This window comes from Archocentrus centrarchus, chromosome 17, assembly GCF_007364275.1.
Source record: "Archocentrus centrarchus isolate MPI-CPG fArcCen1 chromosome 17, fArcCen1, whole genome shotgun sequence".
Lineage (NCBI taxonomy): Eukaryota > Metazoa > Chordata > Actinopteri > Cichliformes > Cichlidae > Archocentrus > Archocentrus centrarchus.
The window spans coordinates 7465311-7487171 of record NC_044362.1 but is presented as its reverse complement, the minus strand read 5'-3'; the positions used below and the strand labels follow the sequence as shown (position 1 = coordinate 7487171).

At 42.1% G+C, this 21861-nt stretch overlaps 1 protein-coding gene across 4 annotated transcripts in view; it reads left to right on the top strand.

Moving 5' to 3' along the window:
- Nucleotides 1-21861, top strand: part of carmil3 (capping protein regulator and myosin 1 linker 3) — a 103677-nt gene that overhangs the window by 47947 nt on the left and 33869 nt on the right. For all 4 annotated transcript variants that reach the window (XM_030752388.1, XM_030752389.1, XM_030752387.1 and 1 more), the window contains exons 15-23: nucleotides 1466-1542; nucleotides 6929-7033; nucleotides 10488-10557; nucleotides 10660-10741; nucleotides 14495-14591; nucleotides 14685-14739; nucleotides 17629-17801; nucleotides 18864-18932; nucleotides 19322-19415. In XM_030752388.1, the coding sequence (XP_030608248.1) occupies nucleotides 1466-1542; nucleotides 6929-7033; nucleotides 10488-10557; nucleotides 10660-10741; nucleotides 14495-14591; nucleotides 14685-14739; nucleotides 17629-17801; nucleotides 18864-18932; nucleotides 19322-19415 (822 nt within the window). The remainder of the gene's footprint in view (nucleotides 1-1465; nucleotides 1543-6928; nucleotides 7034-10487; nucleotides 10558-10659; nucleotides 10742-14494; nucleotides 14592-14684; nucleotides 14740-17628; nucleotides 17802-18863; nucleotides 18933-19321; nucleotides 19416-21861) is intronic.

Genomic DNA, 21861 nt, shown 5'->3' with positions numbered 1-21861 from the left:
TTTCTTATCCTATCCCAGCTATCATAAGGCAAGAGGCAGGGTATACCTGTAACGGCTGACAGGTGACAGACTGTCACAGGATGGGGATCTTATATGTTTATCCTTGTTTTCTGTCATATGGTTGTAAAGGGAGTTTGGGAGGCAAAATGCCTTGTTTCAGACTGTAAATGCAGTGAGGGGCTGCACAAAGGCCCAGTACAAGATAAATATGAAATACTTTGAACTGTGAATCATGCAGAGCCACTCTTGTAGAGTTCAAGGGATAAAAATATTGAGGCTCTTATGAAGGCCACGAGGCACAAACATTAGTGTGTTTGTTGCCGTGCTGCAGCCAGAATATATTGGCAAAATGAGATTTGTCGACTTTTTTGCTGAAGTTTTGTGCAGTGGAATAAAAATGTGGAATTTGAAATATGGCATAAGAGATTGACTTTCAGTGAAACCAACTGAGATGGTGAAATGAAAAAATTGTTATATGGTGAAACTGTTGATTGATTTCCATCTGAATGGTGGATCCACACATAAACTCTGCTTTATGAAATTACTCACATGTTGAGAATCTCTATTTTACAATCTTATCGTGTTTTATGTTAAAAAAGTACATGTAGCTTTCAAGTGAATGTATTGGAGTAACAAGTACAAATACAATAAAACTTAAGTAACTGCCTTTTAAACTTGAATGCAGTATTTTTTTTTTATTTGCAATAAGTATTCTCCACTGCTGAGTGCAAGTGATTAAAGTTTGGCCACCACCTTATTAATAAAATTGAGGCAAAAATCTTTCCATCAGTGTTTCCCACCAAAACTGCAGCATCTCAGTGTCAAGTCTCCGGCTGAAAAACCTGAATGGATGATGATGCAGGGCTCCCAGCAGATCTTTCATCACGCAGTCCTAACAGCCTTAGAGTTTCAGTCTGTTTTTGTTTTCGCCCTGTAGACGAGAATTCACAACATTCATTTTCAATGATGCCATATTTCTTGGAAAATCACATACAGCAGATGCTAAATGTGCCTGTTTGTGGTTGTAGAAACTTAATGACAAACACTGTATTGTTTTGTGCAAAGCTCGGCCGTATGGCACAGGGAGGATGGAATAAATCCTAAAACAAATCGCACAGACTGCTTTGTCCTGATTTGACCAGCAGTCCGATCTCATTTTGTTCTCGTCTGTTTCTCTTTCTTTTTTTTTTTTTTTAACAACATGCAGAGCATCTATGAAATTCTATTTTTAAATGACAAATAAGGGTGGCTTTATACATCAGAAAAATACATTTACTGAAGAGCCTTCAGCTGAGAAATACCCCCCCCCCCCCCCACCCAGACTCATATTGCATTTGTGTCAACTTTAATTTGTGCTCTAAACATTTGTTCAGCGCTCTAGAGCCAAAATAGCTGTTATACAACACAATCACATTCACTGTAGTGAACATGACACTACTCGTTTATCTCTCTGTTTCTCTGCCAGTTGTTTGGGGCCTTGCTGCGAGGCTGCTGCGCAGACCTCTCCTACCTGAATCTGTCCAAGAACTCCTTCTCTCACAGGTGGGCATTCACACACACACACACACAGTCATCCATCCATCGCTTATCCAACTGGGGGGGTGGAGCCTATCCCAGCTGCCATAGGGCAAGAAGCGGGGTACACCTTGGACAGGTTGTCTAACACAGAGAGACAGATAGCTAGTCACACTCACATCCACACCTGTGAGCAATTTAGAATCAGCAGTTAACCTAACCCCACTAACGGCACGTCTTTGGACTGTGGGGGGAAGCTGGAGTACCCGGAGAGAACCCATGCGGACACGGGCAGAGGTAGAAAGGCCCCGACCAGATGGTGGATTTGAACCCAGGACCTTCTTGCTGTGAGGCAACAGTGCTAACCATGTGCCACTGTGCTGTATATTTTCTTCATGTGACTCATCCGAACAGCTCTGGAAAATTTCCAGTAAGGAGGCGCCGAGGAGAGCGAGCATCATCATTTATTTTCCGTCATAGATTAGTGTTTAGCCCTGGACCTCGCTGATAGAATTAGCATACAAGCTCACATCACATCCCTCATTTATTCTGCCTCGCTGCATCTGTGTGCGCAGTGTTTTTCCAGCTTTCTTTAACGTACACATGTCTCTGTTTGCTAACAGGTTTTCCTGTATGTCAAGCGCTTGTATGCATGCCCAGTAGTATGTTTGTTTTGGTGTCTGTGTGTGTTTGAACCCTGTGTGTATTTGTTTACCTAGCCAGGAGGCAGAACCTGTCCTGGCACTCATCATGTCATGTCCCACAGGAGCCCAGGAGCTTCCCTGCTCAGCATATTACATTACAGAATTACAGAGAAAGAAGTTGGTGAAAAATGAGACTAATTTTAGATGGGAATTATTGTTCCAATCCCCAGGCTCACATGCCTGCATTTTTTTTTTTTCCCATCCATGTCTACTTCTATCTACTGTACCTCTCTATTCATCTTTTTTGCATCTCTCTAGCAGCAATATTCTCACTATTCTCCATCAGTCTTTTGTCAGCTTTTCATCCTTCCCTTTCCATAAGTCTTCTTCCCTCATTTATACCTCTCTCCTTTCCTTCCTCATCATTCTCAACTTATATCTCCCACTCCCCTTCCTGTATCCTTATCACTCATCCTTCTCCACATTTCATCATCTTTACCTTTGCTCTTTCTCCTCACGTCCTCCCTTCCCTCATTCCAGCCCCTGTGTTCGTAGTTCATAGCCGTGTTCCTCCCGCTGGTTTTCTGGTATTAAATGCATGCTGGCTCGGTGCTGCCGGTCAGACGGCTGCAGCGTTATGGTGACAACACGGAGTCACAAACCTGAACCGAGTTGATAAGAACCGACCACCCGGCTGCCCGAATATGGATTATGAATATGGAGCGGGCTGCCTTGGACCACTCTTTTACCCTTTGCAGACATACAAATGTGGGCACTTTTGACAAACAATGAAGAGTGCATGAAGATGCTGCTACATAGACGTGCAGGCATGGTTACAAGTTGCTGACAGAGCTCTCCGGAGAGCGTTTCATGAGAGAAGCCGTGACACCGTATCTGCTTACGTGACTGAAGCCATTCTGTGTCTGTGCAGCCTTGACAGGCTATATGCTAATCATTACAAATGGGTCAAAGAAGCGCTGCTGTTACACACACTGGGAGGTTATCACAAAAGCAGCGACAGGGGATCGTAACGCAGCTGCTGGGGTTTCTCTCGCCACTCTCTCAATGTCTTTATCTTCTTTTTTTTTTTTTCTCGTGACCTTTTTCTATTTTACTCCTCATAACTTCATTTTCTCCTACGTTTCCCCCTCTTTATCTCACATTCTCTCTTTCTCATTTCCTCTCTCACCATGCAGTTTAATCTTATAGCCAAGTTAACGTGGTTTTGTCTGCATGGGGGGAATGTTCTAAAAGACGTTCCTGTACTCTGTCAACCCTACGTTTGCCTAATGGGAATTCAGACATGCTGCAGTTCAACAAACGTGCACCTGTGTTTATGCGTGCCTACGTGCGGAAGCAATGCTTGAAATTAACGCCTGTTAAAAGTTAAATGTGCCGGGTTAAAATTTGTAAAGGCCAATGTGGCAAAAACTAAATCATGTTCTGATGGTTCTGTTTTAAGCTGCGCAGTCATAACAATCAGTGTGAAGCACTGGGTCATGTGCACAAGGACAATAAGGGCTCATGCTCACACTGCAATATGCACACAGGAATTTGGTGAAGTGGAACAGAAATTGGAAGGGTGTAGTGATTATTCATTATATTCGCAGCCAGTCAAATTACTGCTCTCATATCTGTGAAACAGCTGTGCCAAACACATGACAAAATTGGCTCAGCAATCAGAGGAGAGGAGAGTGCAGAGCAGCTTTCCCTTTTAGGCTATTTTTGGGGGGCTCGTGCAGCAGTGCAGGATATGTTTCTAAAGGCAGGTGATGTCTCTTTTTAAAAGGATAAATCTGGTTTATTTCATCCTGGTGTGGTTCTCCAAACTGTGGCTACACTTACACACTGTTGTTAGGGCTGTTAGAGGACATCCATAAAACACAAGAGTTGCCCAACTTTCCAGATAAATGTGATTTTTTTTTTTTTTTTTTTAACATGAACCTTTTCAAGCTCTGCGCTCTGAAACAGACATAGTAGCTGCCTAGGCCTGACATAATTTCTAACTGAAGTGTCAGTTGAAGATAAAACACTAAAAGTATTTCTGGAAGTTGAAAAGTAAGCATGACAAAGAGTTGACTTTGATTTTAAAGTGCTCATACTTCAGTGTGACTGTGTCTCTGAAACTGCTTAATTCAGATAACATAATATAAGTGTTTTAAGGAGACTATTATAATAAGGAGTGGACACAACATCTGAAAAGAAGAACCTTAAATGATTTAAAGAATGATTCAACTTTATTTTATATGTCAATGTAATAAACAAAGTATGGAATAAACAAGAGTTGCTTTTGTTGTAGTTTGCCAACATATTGAATTAACAGTAATTTTGTGAATCAGTAATTGTGCGGTGAAGACAGATTAGAAAATCAGACCATATAAAATCAACCATATATAGACTATATTGTCAGAAGTCTTCACTCATCCATCCAAATCATTGAATTCAGGTGTTCCAATCCCTTCCATGGCCACAGGTGTATAAATCAAGCACATAAGCATGCAGACTGCTTCTACAAACATTAGTGAAAGAATGGGTCGCTCTCAGGAGCTCAGTAATTTCTAGGGTGGTACCGTGATAGGATGTCACCTGTGCAACAAGTCAAGTCGTGAAATTTCCTCACTGCTGTTATAATCCCACTAACAGTCCACTGTCAGTGGGATTATAACAAAGCGGAAGCGATCGGGAACAACAGCAACTCAGCTATGAAGTGGTAGGCCACATAAAATCACAGAGCGGGGTTAGTTGATGTTGAGGGTCATAGTGCACAGAAGTCACCAACTTTCTGCAGAGTCAGTCGCTGCAGATCTCCAAACTTCATGTGGCCTTCAGAGTGCTTAGAGAGCTTCATGGAATGGGTTTCCATGTGTCATGTGTCACATGCAGTGGTGTAAAGCACGCCATCATTGGACTCTAGAGCAGTGGAGACGTGTTCTCTGGAGTGCTTCTCCATCTGGCAATCCAACGGACAGGTATGGGTTTGGTGGTTGCCAGAAGAACAGTACTTGTCTGACTGCATTGTGCCGAGTGTAAAGTTTGGTGGGGGGATTATGGTGTGGGGTTGTTTTTCAGGAGTTGGGCTCAGCCCCTTATTTCCAGTGAAAGGAACTCTTAATGCTTCAGCATACCAAGACATTTTAGGCAATTTCATGCTCCCAACTTTGTGGGAACAGTTTGGGGATGGCCCCTTCCTGTCCCAACATGGCTGCACACCAGTGCACAAAGCAGGACCATAAAGACATGGATGAGCGAGTTTGGTGTGGAAGAACTTGACTGGCCTGCACAGAGTCCTGACCTCAACCTCATAGAACACCTTTGGGATGAATTACAGCAGAGACTGTGAGCCAGGCCTTCTCATCCAACATCAGTGTCTGACCTCACAAATGTGCTTCTGGAAGAATGGTCAGAAATTCCCATAAACACTCCTAAAGCTGTGGAAAGCCTTCCCAGAAGAGTTGAAGCTGCAAAGGGTGGACCAACATCATATTAAACCCTATGGATTAAGAATGGGATGTTTCTCAAGTTAATGAATTGGTGCAGTTTTGGCATTGAAACTACGATTATATTCTATAATATCAGTGTTCAACGTTGGTTATAGAAAGGAAAAAATCATGCTGAGTAAAAATATATATATTTTGGCTTTAAACTGATACTGGGATTGGGTATGAAAAATCTGTTTTTCCACACTTTAAAATTTCATGTGGTTTTCTCCTGAGCTTAATGGGCTCAAACGTGTTGAGGGGAAAAAATTAAAAAGCACAAAGTTTAGACTCATGCCTTTGTACTTCATTACCCATGGCTTTATTAACTATTCTAGTTCTACAGTACAGTATAGTACTATACTATTTCTGGAAAATTACCAAATGTCATATCTATAGCTTATTTTGACTGGTGAACTATGAGGTCAATTTATGAGTTTGCATTCAAAGCTCCTTTTCAGTGACAGAAATACTTGTTTATCAGGTTGCGGCTAAAAAACATGGAGCTGCTTTTTTCTTTTTAGGTTTTTTTTTTTTTTTTTTTTTTTTTTTTTTGCTGCACAAGTAAACAAACAACATATCAGCTGCCTGAAGAGAGGTAGCAGGTAATCTTTCACAGAAAAACAAATCTCATCTTTCTACAAGATGAATTCATCCTTCCCCTCACTCCCTCCTCCCCCTCCTCCTCCTTGCCACTCATGACTTTATCCTGCCTTCTCGAGACTCCCTTCCTCATCCTCCCCTGTGGTGAATTATGTGTACAGCGCGGGGGCTGAAATGGCAGATTGACTGCTTTGACAAGTGCTAAACAGATCGGAAACAGTACACTATATTCATCCTGTGGATGCCGAGTATCGTCTCTACTCTCACATGAATGTTGTTCATATATGCAGACTTATTCTCTATGCTTTCTGTGATGACAGGCTAATGTATATGCCAAGCAGATGGTTGGATAATAGGTCCATGTTACCTTTTAACTGATGGCAGTAATTAATGCCGACTTCACCTTTTCACGCTGTCTGGTTGATATAATTTGGACCTAAATGTCACAGCGAGCATCTTTTTGCTTTAGCCTTCTTTCTTGCTCATCTCTCTGCTTGGCTGCTCCAAACTCCGTCACTCTTTATGAGTGTATCATGTCCTCCTGTCTTCCTCCCTCTTGTTTTAGATCAGTCTCATCCCATTTTTCTGTCTGACTGCCTGATTAAGTGCTAACTTAAATGCTCTCCTCTTTGCTCCTCTCCCCTTCTATTTTAAAATCTTTCTATTTTTGGGGGGACTCTCCTTTTCCAGAAAAGCCAGGGATTCTCTGCCAACTTTCCGCCAGTTCTTCAGCTCAGCGTTCAGCCTCACCCACGTCAGCCTGGCCTCTATGAAGGTCCCCCCTGATTCACTGAGGTGAGCCACTGTCAAAAGCATGGATATTCAGAGAGATTCAGTTGAATTCAGTGTTATTTATATAGCACCAAATCACAACAACAGTCGCGTCAAAGCACTTACAAGATATGTCCTTAGCTTTATACATACAGTACTGTGCACAAGTCTTAAGCCACCATTCATTTCTTTGTATGAGGAAAAATGGGAAATAAGTGCAGTGATTTATGGAAACACATGCAAAGAAAGTCTGGCTCCTTGGAAGCAAAATATAAAGAAGTGTAGCTCAAGACTCACACAGTACTGTACTACGCCATCTTTTGTGTGTTGTTATTTTGGATCTTGGCTGATCGCATTGTAATTCCATACTGCACAAAATAACACCGAAGAAAAATTATATTATCCCCCAAAGTGTATCCAGATATAGATAAAACAGAAAAATGCCAAATAAACAAGCCCGTCAGGGAAATGCATCAAAACAACCTTTCAAAGAACGCCCTGTGAAGATGCTCATAGTTCTGACAAAAGAAGTGACCTGTGAAAAGACAGCTCTCTTTTCTCACATGACTCATAAATCAAAGTCAGTGCTGGGCACAGTTGCAATAAAGGTACCAAAGCGCTATATAAGGCCAGCTGGCATGTTAAGTCCACATATAAGCAGGGTCAGAGAACATGCTTCAGTTCAGAGTGTCTGGCAGTACAGACTAAATGGGTAATTGTGTGCTGTCATCGGGACTGTTGTTAGTGTAAAGCGCCACCAACCCATGATATTTATGGGTGCACAGATCTGATATGCCAAATTGGAATCTGTGTCCTTGTGATACGACAAAACCAGTCAACATTAAATGCAGTTGCTTTGTCATCTGGCTGCAGGTTCAATTACAGTTTGATTCTGGGAGTTCAGCACAGACCCTGAATGGAGTTAGGATCAGAATTGGAGTCAGAAAATTGGGCTGAGCTTCGCTTTAGTTCAGGCACGTGCAGTCAAACTCAGCCACAATCCTGGCATATCTCATATAGGTTGCGCTACTTAAGATGCTTTAGCCTGCCTACAGTTGCTGTGGATGTGCAAGCAGCTTGGCAACCCACAGAGCCTGCTTTGCCTTTCATGCTGTGTCTAACTTCTGCTGTCATTGATGCCTGCTCTGCACTGTGCTGGGGCTGCTGCTGCTCTCCCAGCACACTGTCAAATATAAACGACTGCAGATAGAAGTATCAATCATCTTTTGACTCTAGTGGTCCTGACCTAGCTACTGTTAGTTTTCTGATTACGTACCGATGCATCGGGTCTTCCTGATGTGACCATAGTATAAATATTCTGCTGACTGTGTGTTTAGCGTTGACTCGTATATCATCACTTGTGACAGCCAATTGGCGTCTGATTCTCTTCCACTTCATCTGGAAAATCTCTGGACAAGATGCATACACTGAGTTGGCAAAATATACTGTAATAAAAGTCAAGATGCCAACAGGATGTGCTAATGTAGACATCAAACAGCTACTGTAATGTTATGCTAGTAGTAATTAGAGGAGGAAAAAAAAGCTATAAATTAACTGCTAAGGAGACTGTAGAGAAAGTGTGTCCCTGTGCCTCCTTCACACTGTGTGGCTGAAATTTACTTACTACTACGACATACTTTCAAAGTCCTTATGAAAATAGAAATATCATGGTGGGCTTGGGATTGTAAATTAGGCAAATCTGTTGCTTTTTTTTTTAATTTTTTTTTTTTTATAAAGACTTTATTAATTTTTTTCATGATGTCTCCCAGCATTTCTATTACAAATTTCATGCACAGTAGGAGTAATGAAATCCATAAAATGATCCAATTAAGGGATGAAACGCTTTAAATGAGCAAACATGGAGTTGAAGGAGACTTGTCTTTCTTCATGATATTGGACGCAGTGTTTTCCCCTCAGAGTACTGCCCAGCAGCTGGGTGATCAGGTAAACGTGACTTATTTTCACGGGGGGCTTATAATGAGCGGAAACTTCACTGGTTCAGGAGGAATTCATATTCAGTTTGGCTGCAGTGGAGATTGATGATATATGTAGGTTATAAGACAACTCCTGTTATTTTTAACTCCTAACCTTGTTGAGGGTGTCACTAGCAGTTTTGACTGAGTGGTGAAGGATAAATTCCCACAGGGGCCACTCAAGCTAAAAATGTATCCACTCATGATGCTGTAAGCCTCTTTAGTTTCAAACACTGTGTAAACTGAGCACAAAGAGGAAGACCGCTGAAGGCCTTTCGGTTTTCCATCCAAGAGGAGGCTCTTAAAATGTGAGAACCCCCGTGCATTATTCCTGTGTTCTCTGCCCTGTACTCTAACTTTAATGCGTACCGTGGCCTTGAGAGGATAGTAGAATAATCTGTCCTAATTTACAGCAAAACCACTCAATGAACAAGGTTGTTATTTCTGTGTTTTCATTATTTCAGTTCAAAAATAGCTCATACCATATGGAGTGCAGTTTGCACCCAAACCACCAGTGAGCATTAATCATCAAGGTGCACATTAGGTTCCAAACACTTTTCCTTGACAGTGGAGCCAGTCTACTGTTACATTATTTGACTGGCCTTCAATCAGTTGACACAGACTGAAGCCCCCAGGTTGGCCAGCTTCCACTGTGCTGACGTGTCTTTGTGCAGGACTCTGTGAACTGGTTTAGCTACAGATCTCCTGGAGCTGGTGAGGATACAGAGCGGCCAAGCAAAAAAAAAAAAAAAAAAAAAGGGAGATTCCCAATGGGAATAAATGGAGTTTTGCAATGTTATACTTTCTCTGTTAGGTGTATAACCTGCTGAACACAATCAATAGAAGAGAAAACAAAGCAAACTGCTAGCAATTGAGATGATTGTGCGCTGCATGATGGATCCCAGCCAAAATGGATGGAGCGCACTCCCCACTTCTCCTCATTACCTCCTCATGGTGCATAACTCTTAAATGTGTATCTATTGCACAAGAACAACCTCCAGCAGAGCCTTGATGTGCAAAAGTGTGTTTTTTTTTCTTTTCTTTTCTTATTTTCCCTGTATCCAGCTGGGCTTGTGTAAATGTACAGTCACTACAATTGGACACTTCTCCTGAATAAATATTGAAGGTTTTTGAGGCGATTTCTGTTGGGGATTTAGTGAGCTATGAATCTTACTTTTAAGCTACTTTTCTCTAAATCCTTTTAGATGGTTCTTAAACTTTTAGGTGTGCAGAGGAGAATGTGGGGCAGGTAGGGGGTGGTTGATCCATTCAGGTTGTTAGAGGGAGGAAAAAGGCCAGTTGGATTTAAGTGGAATTGATCTTTAATTATTTTTTTTTCCAGTGTGGTTTTTGCTTGTCCTTTTCCCTCAGTTGACCTCTGTTTCTCAGCATTTCCTCTTATCTAACTATCATTTTCTTACCCCTTCTTCTGTATCTGCTTTCCCACTAATCTCCTTCTTTCTCCTCTCTCTTTCCCATCCCATCCTCCTTCTGTTTTCCTTCAGGGCGCTGTTCCTCGGTTTGTCCAATAACCCTCATATCACTGATTTACACCTGGACATCAGCAGCTGTGAGGTACGCTCTGTCAGTTTGTGCTCCAGGTGTATTCACTCATCATCTTCATATATTGCCTCCTTTGGCTATCCCATCATGTTCCTCTCTGCCTGCCTTCCACAGTTGAGGTCAGCAGGTGCTGGAGTGATTCAGGAACTGTTTCCTCGAGTTTCATGTGTGGGGACTTTAGACATCTCTGATAATGGTAAGAACCCACAAGGGATGCACTTAGATGAATTGTTGTATGTGTGTTGGGTTGTTGTAAATCATATAGTCTGCAGCTATTATTGTTTTGTCTCCATCAGCTTTTAAATTGAATGGCTTCCTTTTAAACTACACCAGTGAACCAGTCTCGATTTATCGGTAGGCCAATATTATTGGCTGATATTGGCTATTTGCCAGTCTAGCTGTACAGTATCTGCATTTAAAACGGCCAATAAATGAAAATTCAATAAGGAGCGATCATTGGGAGAAATTGAACAAGATTTATTGTTAATACAAATAGTTGTTTGGCGATTAGACTCTGATGGCCCAGTGAAGCTGAAGTAAAGCATCTACACCCCACCCCCCCCAGAGTCTAGATGCTGGTGGTGGTGGTGGAGGCTTGGAAGGAGCTCTTGGGTGGTGAATGGGAGGGGATAGGTTGCATGAATGAATCTGGAAGGGAGAATGACAGATGAGCAGAGGCTGATTGGCTTGAGGAAGAGAGGCAGAAAGATGATTGGACTAGAAGAGATGAGGTCAGCACTGAGTTTGACAGCGTGGGAAAGTGGAGGTGATGACAGACAGAGAAATGGCAAAACTGGGAAAGAAAGCAGATGAGTGATTTCAGATCTTCCTCACTGAACTTACGCCTAAGCCTCATTTTAAAAAGCAGAGATAGGAGAAACCTTCAGCCATGTTATTCGCATTGATCCTGCATAGTTTGTCCACCACAGCGCAATCTACAGCTTCCCTGTTGGCAACATTCGTATTTGGAATGTCACAAACACAACAGCCAGAAGCCTGAATGATGAAGTGACTTCAGCATACCCAGGGTGTATTTCTGTTATCTGGATTCATGTACCCTAACATCGGCAGTCAGGATAGGTGGTCTTAACAGCTTAATAGGTGGTTTTAACAAAAGGTGAAACTATACTGTGACAGAGTGTTGAGCTTAAAGCATTTTGTTCAGCAAGACTGGAAAAGAGCTGCTGTATCAATACAATTTAGTCTATTTGAAACCAGGAAAGAAAGCTGGTAAAAGTATTCACTCTGAGTTAACAGACATATAAATATCACGGCTCAATCACTGAGACCCGGGAGAACCTCGTGGATTATAACTGAGTATTTCATTAAATGAATGTTTAAAGGACAGTTTTAGTTTTTAATCTCTCAGCTGCCGACGCAGTCACATTTAAGGGTTTAAGAATAAATACAAAAACAGAATTCAAACGTAGGCTTAGTCTACATGCGAATTTGATAAAAGGTCAGCAAATGCAAATAGCTGCTCTGTTTTAGGGCCATATACTAATACTTATAGAAGAATAAAGTTATTTTAAAATTGTTTGCAGCCAACAGGGGGGGAAAAAAAAAATCAAGGAGTAAAGTTGAGTATAGAGTCTTAGATGCAATACTGATGCTCATCGGGGAACACAATTAAAAAACTTTAGACCATCAGGGGGCTCTTCCAGGGGTGGCAACACTATTTTTCTGGGAAACCGATTGGTTAGTAGGCAGTGATTTCATACCTCTTGAGCATAAGTCACCAAAGCGCTCTGTCCCAGTAAGAAGTGATCTACCTTTGTAATACAGAGACCCAGGGTTAACCCTGAAGTTACCTCCATGAGATGAAGTCCTGCTTCATTTTACAGGCCTCTGCTGATCCAGGCACAGCATAAAAGAGTAAATGAATAACTACAAAACAAATGTTTGAGAAATCTGTTTATGTTTTTGTGTGTCTGAAAGGAAAAGGGAAATATTAGCCGATATATCAGAATATTAGATTTTTAAATCACAGAAAATCTGTATCAGTCTTAAAAATGCTGTATCAGTCACCCCACAGTTGCAGATAACATGGTGCATACTTCATGCATTTATTCAGCAACAATTGAAATATCGCTTCTGATGGAACTTTCTGCAAAATAAAAAAGGAAAAAAATGTGAGGATGGTGAGCGTGATCTCAAAATGACCTCTAAACTCTTGAACACACAGACACACACTTACTTTTGTGTTTAATGCAGTTGGGTATTTTGCAGGGGGGATCAAATGAAAGACCACTGATCTGTAGGAAGCTGTGTTTTCTGGAACTTTCTACACAGTAGCTAAAGTTAAAAGGTTTTGGCCTCTGCTGATGTACAAAATTTGTTCATACTTCTTAGTATCTGTTCTAGTACCCCATCTTGATGAAAATTACATCCTTTTAAAGAAAAGCACAACATGCCAAACTAAGGGAAATTTGCTGCAGAGGGGATTGGCAGAGCTAATTCTCCCTGAACAAACATACGTCAACATGATCTGAGTTGAGTCACCAACACCAAAAGCGAATCTATCGAGGAGTCAGCTGGGGTAGCGGAGGGATCTGTGTCAACAAACCGCCTTGTCATGATCTTATCAGCACAGTAATAGCGTTCGGTTAGAATGGCGGCCCTGTACGCCCACAGGAATGTGATTAGAATTCACTAGTCAGCTACACAACTGTTAAATGAGAATATGGTTTTGGAGCATGAATAAAGCATCTGAAGCCAGCTGCCTTATCTACAAGTGTGAATTTAGTGCCTTAACTAATAAATTTCTTCATAATCCAACAATGACGTGCTCATTCATAAGGAAACGGGAGATTTGTCATTTACATTCAAGGCTGGATTCCCAACTGGGCATAATGAACAAAGAGCGGCTGCATCATAGCACTGATGATGCTAATTTATTTGCAAGTTTGAATCACTGAAGCACCACAACCAACAAAGACACGTTTTCATCCTTGATTAATCTTAGTCCTGTTTGTGCAATCCAATTAAATTATGCTTAAATAAATGCCACCAACTACCTAAATGGGAATTTGTCAGCATCAGGGTGCATACACAAGGGGATCCAGCAGTAAATCTTAGTTCTAGTCTTGATGCACGGCCGTGTTTGGATGACTGCATTTTCAAATTTAATAGGACTGCTCTTCACCTTGAAGCTTGCAGTAAATAATTATACACTTAACCGATGAATGTGACAGTGGGTCTAGAACTAAAACTATACATTGTACTGTTATATTATCTACCCTGCTGACCACTGACCAGCTCATTTCCCAAACAGCCAGTAATCTATTTATTATGATAACAGAAGCAGTAATAATCGCTAAAACAGCTGCATGCAGCTCCCCTCACCCTCCCCCCCTCTGGTGCGTCACAGAAAGCTTTCATAAAATGAATTCACTTCACTAGAATCACGGGAGCTTATTTAACAGCAGATATTTTTGATCCCTGAATGAGGCATTTTACTCCGAAATATCTTGCCATGGTAACCATTTCCATTTAGCAGCATCCTCCATCCCTGAGTTTTTGAAAAGGTGAGTGGGTGTGAAAAGGAGGAGGTTTAATTGGGAGTATTTTGGATTTTCAGTGGGCAGTGAGATTTTGTTCCAAAATGGACCGTGAGAGAAGGAAAATAAAAAAAAAAAAAAAGCTTTGAGGGCCAGAAATGTTTGCACCTGGCAGAGTAAATCATGAGTCACTGGTATAACAGCCCAGTAATAGTCAATTTTATGTAATAAAATACGACTTGTTCAGTTTATTATACCAGTTAACGGCTTGTCTTTTTGTGGTCCAAAATAACTCAGTTTCAGGCATGTTTCTCCCCCTTTTTTTTATTGGCACTTCCTAGGATGTAATTAAAGGTCTACTCTGAATGAGTTTTCCCATAAGCTCCACAGAGCATTCCACTGCTGGCACTGCACTTGTACTCGAGCGATTTGTGCTGTCTCGTGTGTAGGCTTGGATGCTGACTTGCTGGCTGTCATCCCGGCGTTCTCCCGGCACCCCTCCCTCAAACACCTGATGCTGGGGAAGAACTTCAACATCAAGGGCAGGTACGGACCACGCGGGGAAGCAGCTGTACAGATGGTTTTGTGAAGATGATACAGATGATGAATGTTTTCCCTCTCGTTTTATTGCCTCCGCAGGGTGCTGGATGAAATTCTGCAGAAACTAGTTCATTTGGTGCAAGAAGAAGAGTGTGTGAGTTTGATTATGTAACATATTGTACGTGCACGAATTCTCTGTGGTGTCATGCGCAGATGCACGCCCACGCACCAACCCTCGCTTGTCACAGTTTCATTCTTGTTTCCTCATCCTTGTGCATTTAAGCTCAATCTCCCACCTGCCACACACGCGCAAGGTATGAACATGCGCACGAGCCATGTTGCCTGCGAGCCAGACGAATGATTCATTTGGTCTCAGTTTGTTCGCGGGACTCCCGAGGCTCTCTCTGCTGCGCAAATTCAGCATGACAAGTAGCTTACTCAATTATTTACCACTGTTGATGGTGATGGTTCACAATGACGTTCCAGAACCGAGCGCGGACTGATGCTCGCGTGAAAGCACACTGACACAGGCACAGACGGTTGTAAATGTGCACATTTAAAGGAATTACACAGCTACTTCGTCAGAGGTCAGTCTGCTAGTCAGCTCGCACATTAGGTGTCGACAACACAAACATCAAAACAATCTGTGAATGTCCCCTGTAGACAGCTGGCATTGGTGTTAGCCCCATGTTAACACTCTGGTGTATGAGTCATAAAAGGCTTCAAGCCTGAAATGTGAGAAAAAGAGAACTCTCAGCAGTCTGAATGAAATTAAGTAAATTCAGAATGCACAGGAATGGTTTCAGTAAGGATAAGAATATTTAATCATTATGGGACCTACTGTTTTATATCTCTATGCTATATCCAGAAGACAGATGGCTTGTTTTAGCCCAAAGAAAGGAAATGAGGGCAACTACCCTAGCTCTGTCTAAATGTAGCAAAACACTACCAAGTTTGTTAGCTTATATAGCTAATTACAGTTAGGTGTTTCTTGTTTTGTTTTTGGAATTTGGCCTCAGTACTCCAGGACACTGGATTTTAAATGAATCAATTAACGTGTAATTGAAGTGCAGACTTTCAGCCTTAATTCAGGGGGTTTAACAAAATAATTGCATGAACTGTTTATGAGTTACAGCCATTTCTATACCCCCCCCCCCCCCTCAAATTAATTGGACAAACTGTTTCACGGTCAGGTGAGGCCTGTTCCCTCATTATTCCATGACAAGCAAGAAGCACTCCAACGGTGCTAACCTCCACCGAGGCAGCTCACTCTCTGGGCAGTATTTACTTTAAGGGAATAGTATTATACTTTGAATATATTCATTTTGTTTTCTTTGTTCTTTTTAAATGCATTTTAAGTTTGTAGTGCAGTAAAAATCAGATGAGGGCAGCATGACAGATGTTTACTTTGATTGTACAAACATTATGTATAATATTTCTATATAACTCTTGATGCTTTCTTTAAAGATAGAACACATTTTGGGGTCAATTTGAGCAAAAGGCAGATGTGAAGTTTTTAACCAATAAATCATGAAGTTGATCTTGAAGACCTCGGTGGAAGCAAGGCGAATTTTAATGGACTGTTAACATGGCCCCACTCTACACCCCTACAAAGTTTTATCAACATTCATTCAAAACCTTTTGAGCTGTCGTGTTTACAGACAGAAATACATGCATACACGCAAACGCTACCAAAAACATAACTTCCTGTGCAGCGGCAATGAAGCAGATAAAAGATCTGGAGTTGATTCCAAATACTGAACTTGTATTTAGTAGCTGTTCCTTGAAACTCGCAGTATGAGTCCAGAGGGTTTACAACAAGGTGCAAATTACTGATCACGCTCAAAAGCAAGAAGGTTGGATTAGACTTTGCCAGAAAACATCTAAAAGAGCTTTCATAGTCCTGGAAAAAGAAACTCTTTGGCCACATGAAACTAGGATTAACTTGTATGATGGGATGAGGGAGGCACGGAGAAGGACAGAAGCAACTCATGATCTGAAGCAGACCACGGTCAAACACGGTGGAGGCAATCTTCTGACATGGGCATGTGGCCAGTGGAACTGAACCACTAGTGTTTATTGATAATGCGACTACTGATAGAAGTAGCAGGATGAATTGTGGGGTCGATAGGGCTACACTCTCTGCTCAGATTCAGCCAAATGCTGCGAAACTGAGCTTCACGATGCAAATGGATAGTGACCCACAGCACACTGCAAAAGCAACCCAAACTCAAAGCAAAGAATCGGGATATTCTTCCTGATTGTTTGAGTTGAAATCCACTGTGGTGGTGTACACGGGCAAAATTACAAAAATTTTACTGTTCAAGAACATATGGTCCTGAATGGAAATGCATTTTTGTTTGTTTAAGCTGTAAGAATTGAATCCTTTTGATCCTTTATTTATTTTTAACCAAAGCCAAAAAAAAAAAAGTGCTCCAGGTTTATATGTTCCATACAGATGTGAGAGTAGCATCGATCTTCACATCGAACTCTCGCCAAGAAATATTATTGAGGTATTATTTTAACCCTAGCCAGGTCTAAGATGGTTAACCACAGGAGGCTGTGTATGGCTAGAAACCTTTTTATACATAAGAGAGATTCAAGCAGAGGCAACCAAAAGCCTTCAGTGGAGACATTTTTAAACAGGTTTTTACAGAAAACGTGTCCAACTTGTACATTTAAAGCAAATCAGTTCAGCATGCATTTTAAAGTCCTAATGAGTAAAACAGAAAAACAATAATTAATGAAGGAAGGTTTCAAATGAAATTGGAACTGATTTCCATCCATGTCCTTTCATTATTGATTTTTCTTCCTAGTTAAATTTTTAACAGAATTTGTAATAATTCATGAACCTGATGAATTCACAGATTTTTTTTTTTTTTTTGGGGGGGGGGGGGGTTAAAACCCCTAAGGTGGATGATGTTTCTTCTTTCATCATTTATACATAGCTGGTCTTTCTCACATATAATCACCCTCTGTTTAAAAGAAAAAATTCAAATATGCTTCAATCTTAATTCCTCCCTGTTCTCCTGGCATCCTCCAGGCTCTGCAGTCCCTCTCACTAGCTGATTCGAGGCTTCGGCAGCGGGGTACGGTGCTGGTCAACGCCCTGGGCTCCAACGCGTGCTTACGGAAGGTGGACCTGAGCGGCAACCTCCTGGAGGACTCAGGGGCCAAGATGCTCAGCAAAGCGCTACAGATTAATACAACACTTAGGTAGGTGTGTGTGTGTGTGTGTGTGTTAAAGCAGTACTGGGAGATTAAGATCAAGAAAAGAAGAGATTTCAGTGCAGATCAGAGCCCCCCGTACACGTAGGAGGGGTAAGTCTGGTAAAGAAGACGTTTTAGAGAGGAGATTAAAGAGAGAAAATTAATATATTTGGTATGGTTTGAGGAGAGGATAGACTGAGATTTCTAAGAACGGTGCTTCAAAGATGGGAGGAGAGGAGATAAGACTGTATCATTTGGCCCTTCTCAAGGAGAGGGGCAGATTAGAACTGGACTTTACTGAGCGGTCTGAGTGACGGGAGAGGGCTAAGGGCCTTTCAGGCATATCGTGTACTGCACCACCCTTACCATCACACTGAAAAACACTGTGTGTTTGGAGGCGTGTTTGACTGTAGAGTTATAGAAGGAGTCAATGAAAAAACTGAGAAAAGGCAAAGGAGGTTAGAAGCCTCCTTTAAGACTGGGGAGTAAAGAAGACTGAGGGTGCGTTGTAAGGTAGAAGCAGTACAGCATGATGGGAAAGGTTGGAGAGGGGCTAAAGAGGGAGAAAGTTATGGAGGGATTTGAGAGGGAGACCACCTAAGGAGAGAGATTTGGGTTTTGCTGATTGAATTTCTAGGGCAAACCAAGTAGGGAAAGGGGGGTTGAGGAGGAGGATGGATGAAAGATGGGCTGAAGATGACTGATGTATTAAAAACAGGAGCTCGTCAGTGTTGAGTGTAGGTGGAAATTCTGCACTGTGAAATAACAGAAGCTCATTAGTTGCACGGCAGTTGTTCATGAATCCCTAATGTTTGATATAGACTCATCCTCTGCACCTAGCCGAAAGAAACCCCTGACAAATATCTTAATTTTTGTGTTTGTGCCGCTGCATGGTCAAAGAAGTACTGTAACTTTGATATGCCTGTCTATGTGTGTGTGCGTACGTGTGCGTGCGTGCATGTAATTCTATATGTATTAGGAGCTTTAGAAAGCAACTGATTCTCTTCTTCTTCTCCCTCCTCTCGGTGCTGGTCTTACCCCATTTCCTGCTGCTTTAATCCCTCTCAGGAGTGTGACGTGGGATCGCAACAACACCACAGTGACAGGCTTCCAAGATGTGGCGAGAGCTCTGGAGCAGTAAGACGAACGCAGCGCAGCACACCAACATTTTTTTTTTTTTTGAAGAGGGCAGATGCACACATAAACCACATCACTCACACGCCCATATGAAAGGCAGATAACCATCTCTGTGCAATGTTTACTATTACAGAATGTTTCATCATTCTCCTGATGTGTGTGCCAGTCAAATATGTGTGGGTGTGAAGTATGTAACCGTGTGTCTCCGACTGCGTGTACAAGGGTGTGTGGGTGTATTTACGTATTAGGGAATTGCAGACAGCTGTTATAAGTGCCCTGGGCATTTCCTGTTTGTTCTCGTTAACATCATAATTCCTCCAGTTTATTATTGCCAGGGTAATATTGTCTTCCTACCCCTCCCTTCTCTCCCTTCTCTCTGCAACAAATAGCAACTTCACCTTGCAGTACATGCCCCTCCCCCTCAGCGATGTCACGCAAGCGTACCGCAGCGCCCCAGAGAAGACTGACCAAGCCCTGACCAAGGTGAGGCAGGCCCCCTTTCTTTAGCCTGTGGGTTGTGAATTTGCAGCATCATGTTGTGGAGACGCAGATGGTTAATAACAGCCTCGTCATTGAGTTATGGGTCTGATGAATGGCTTTTATTTGCTTGTGCATTAGGAGTGATGATTAAATGTGAAGGTTTTCAGAGATCATTATATTGATGTCTGTATGATATGTTGTAACATAAGAATGGCTTCTATGTTATAATACAAAAGAGATTCCAAATGTCTGTAACTGTAGTGGTTCAGTCTGCGTCATATTCATATTACATCCATGCATTACAGTTTCAGTTTAAAGGATGAGGAAGAGCTACTTAAGTTAAACCAAAAAAAAAACCAAGATTTTATAGTAGTGAACATATGCAGAAAAATGTGTTAGTAGAAAACATATGATGGCATTACCCTTGGCATAGTCATTGGTAACAAAAGCTACTCTTGCAGGCCTAAATACACTAACACACTTAATTCAGTTCACTTTTATTTATATAGTACCACTTGCCAAAAAAATGTCATCTTAAGGTGCCTTGTATTTGTATTGTACTTACAATATTAGAGCGTGAACACAAAAGATCTGATGAATCCTTTGAGCAAGCACCTGGTGAGTGAAGACTTCAAAGACAAGCATAGAGACAACACGACCAACAAAGAGGACACAACACAACCTACTGGAGACGGGAGGCAGACGTTTATAACATAGTGGAGTAAAAACTCACGGGGAGAGCAAAGAGAGGAGTGATGGAAAAATGCTCAGCTCATCATGGGAAGGTCCCAGAAGCCTGACTTGTAGCAGCATAATAAAAAAAATGGTTCATGGTCACTTGATGCAACCCTAGCTATGAGCTATATCAAAAAAGCTCAAAGGTGGGGAAGGTATATCTTTCCCGAATACAAATTGGGAGCTGGTTCCACAGGAGAGGGGCCTGATAGCTGAAGGCTCTGCCGACTGTTTCTACTTTTAGAAACTCCAGGAACCACAAGTAACCCTGCAGTCTGAGAGCAGAGTGCTTTATTTGGGGAATAGAGTTCTGTGAGAGTTTGCTGTAGGTTCACAATCTGATTGATGTGTAAAACACATGAAATCAGAATGCTGCGAGTTTTGGGGTCCATTGAAATCAGACTAGTCGTGGAATCCCATCCTACTTTCTATTTAGATGAGTAGTTTTTGGGGCTGCTTTATTATAGCAGAATTATTTATTTATTTAAGTCATAACACAGACTGTATATAAGAGAAAGATGTAGCCACACCCATTGGTTTCTGGACTGCACATCATTTTTCATCTTTTTGTGTTTTGTCTGCTCCCATGGTAATTTTTATTTTGGAGCCACAAGTGATTGTATTTAGAACAGAGGCTGGAGTATGAAGTTATCAGCTAATGCTAAGCTTCTTTAGCAAGCTGTATCCATAGACATCCACCCATCCATCCATCCATCCATCCATCCATCCATCCATCCATCCATCCATTTTTCTTCTGCTTACCTGAGGCCGGGTTGTGGGGGCAGCAGCCTAAGCGCTGCTTGGATCCACGATCTCGTTCTTTTGGTCACAGCCCAAAACTTGTGACCATAGGTAAGGGTATGGATGTAGATTGACCAGTAAATCAGCAGCTTTGCTTTTACGCTCAGCTCATTCTTCACCACAACAGAGTGGTGCAGCGTCCTCATCACTGCAGCCACAGCCCCAGTCCATGTCAATCTCCTGCTTCCCTCACTAGTGAACAAGACCTGAGATACTTAAACTCCTCCACCTGGGGCAGCAACTCATCCCTGACCTGGAGCGGGCACTCCATCCTTTTCCAGCTGAGGACCATGGCCTCAGTCTTGGAGGTGCTAATTCTCATACCTGCCACTTCACACTCAGCTGTGAACCACCAGCTGGAGGCCACTATCTGATGAAGCCACCACCCAAGCTGCGTTCCGCTTGGCCTGCCGGTACCCAACAGCTGTCTTCAAAATTCCACAGGCTAACCAAATGCAGTAGGACTCCTCTCCTCCTTCAGCTTGATGGTTCCCTTCATCTCTGGTGTCCACCATCTGGTTCAGGGATTGCCACCACAACAAGCACCAACAACCTTGCAGCTGCCACTCTGTGCAGTAGCCACAACAATGGAGGTGCAGAACATGGTCCAATTGGACTCAGTGTCCTCAGTCTCCCTTGGAATGCTGCTGAAGTTCTGCTGGAGGTGGGAGTTAAATATCTCGGGGGCTGGGGCCTCTAGCTGGCATTCCCAGTGCACCCTCACTATACATTTAGGTGTGCCAGGTCTGTCCGGCATCATCCCCTGCCGCCTGATCCAGGATCCACCACCTTCATCCAAGTGTCCAGAACATACGGCCGCAAATCAGTTGATATAATTACAAAATCGATCATCGACCTGCAACCTAGGGTGTCCTGGTGACATGTGCACTTATGGACCTTGTTATATTCGAAC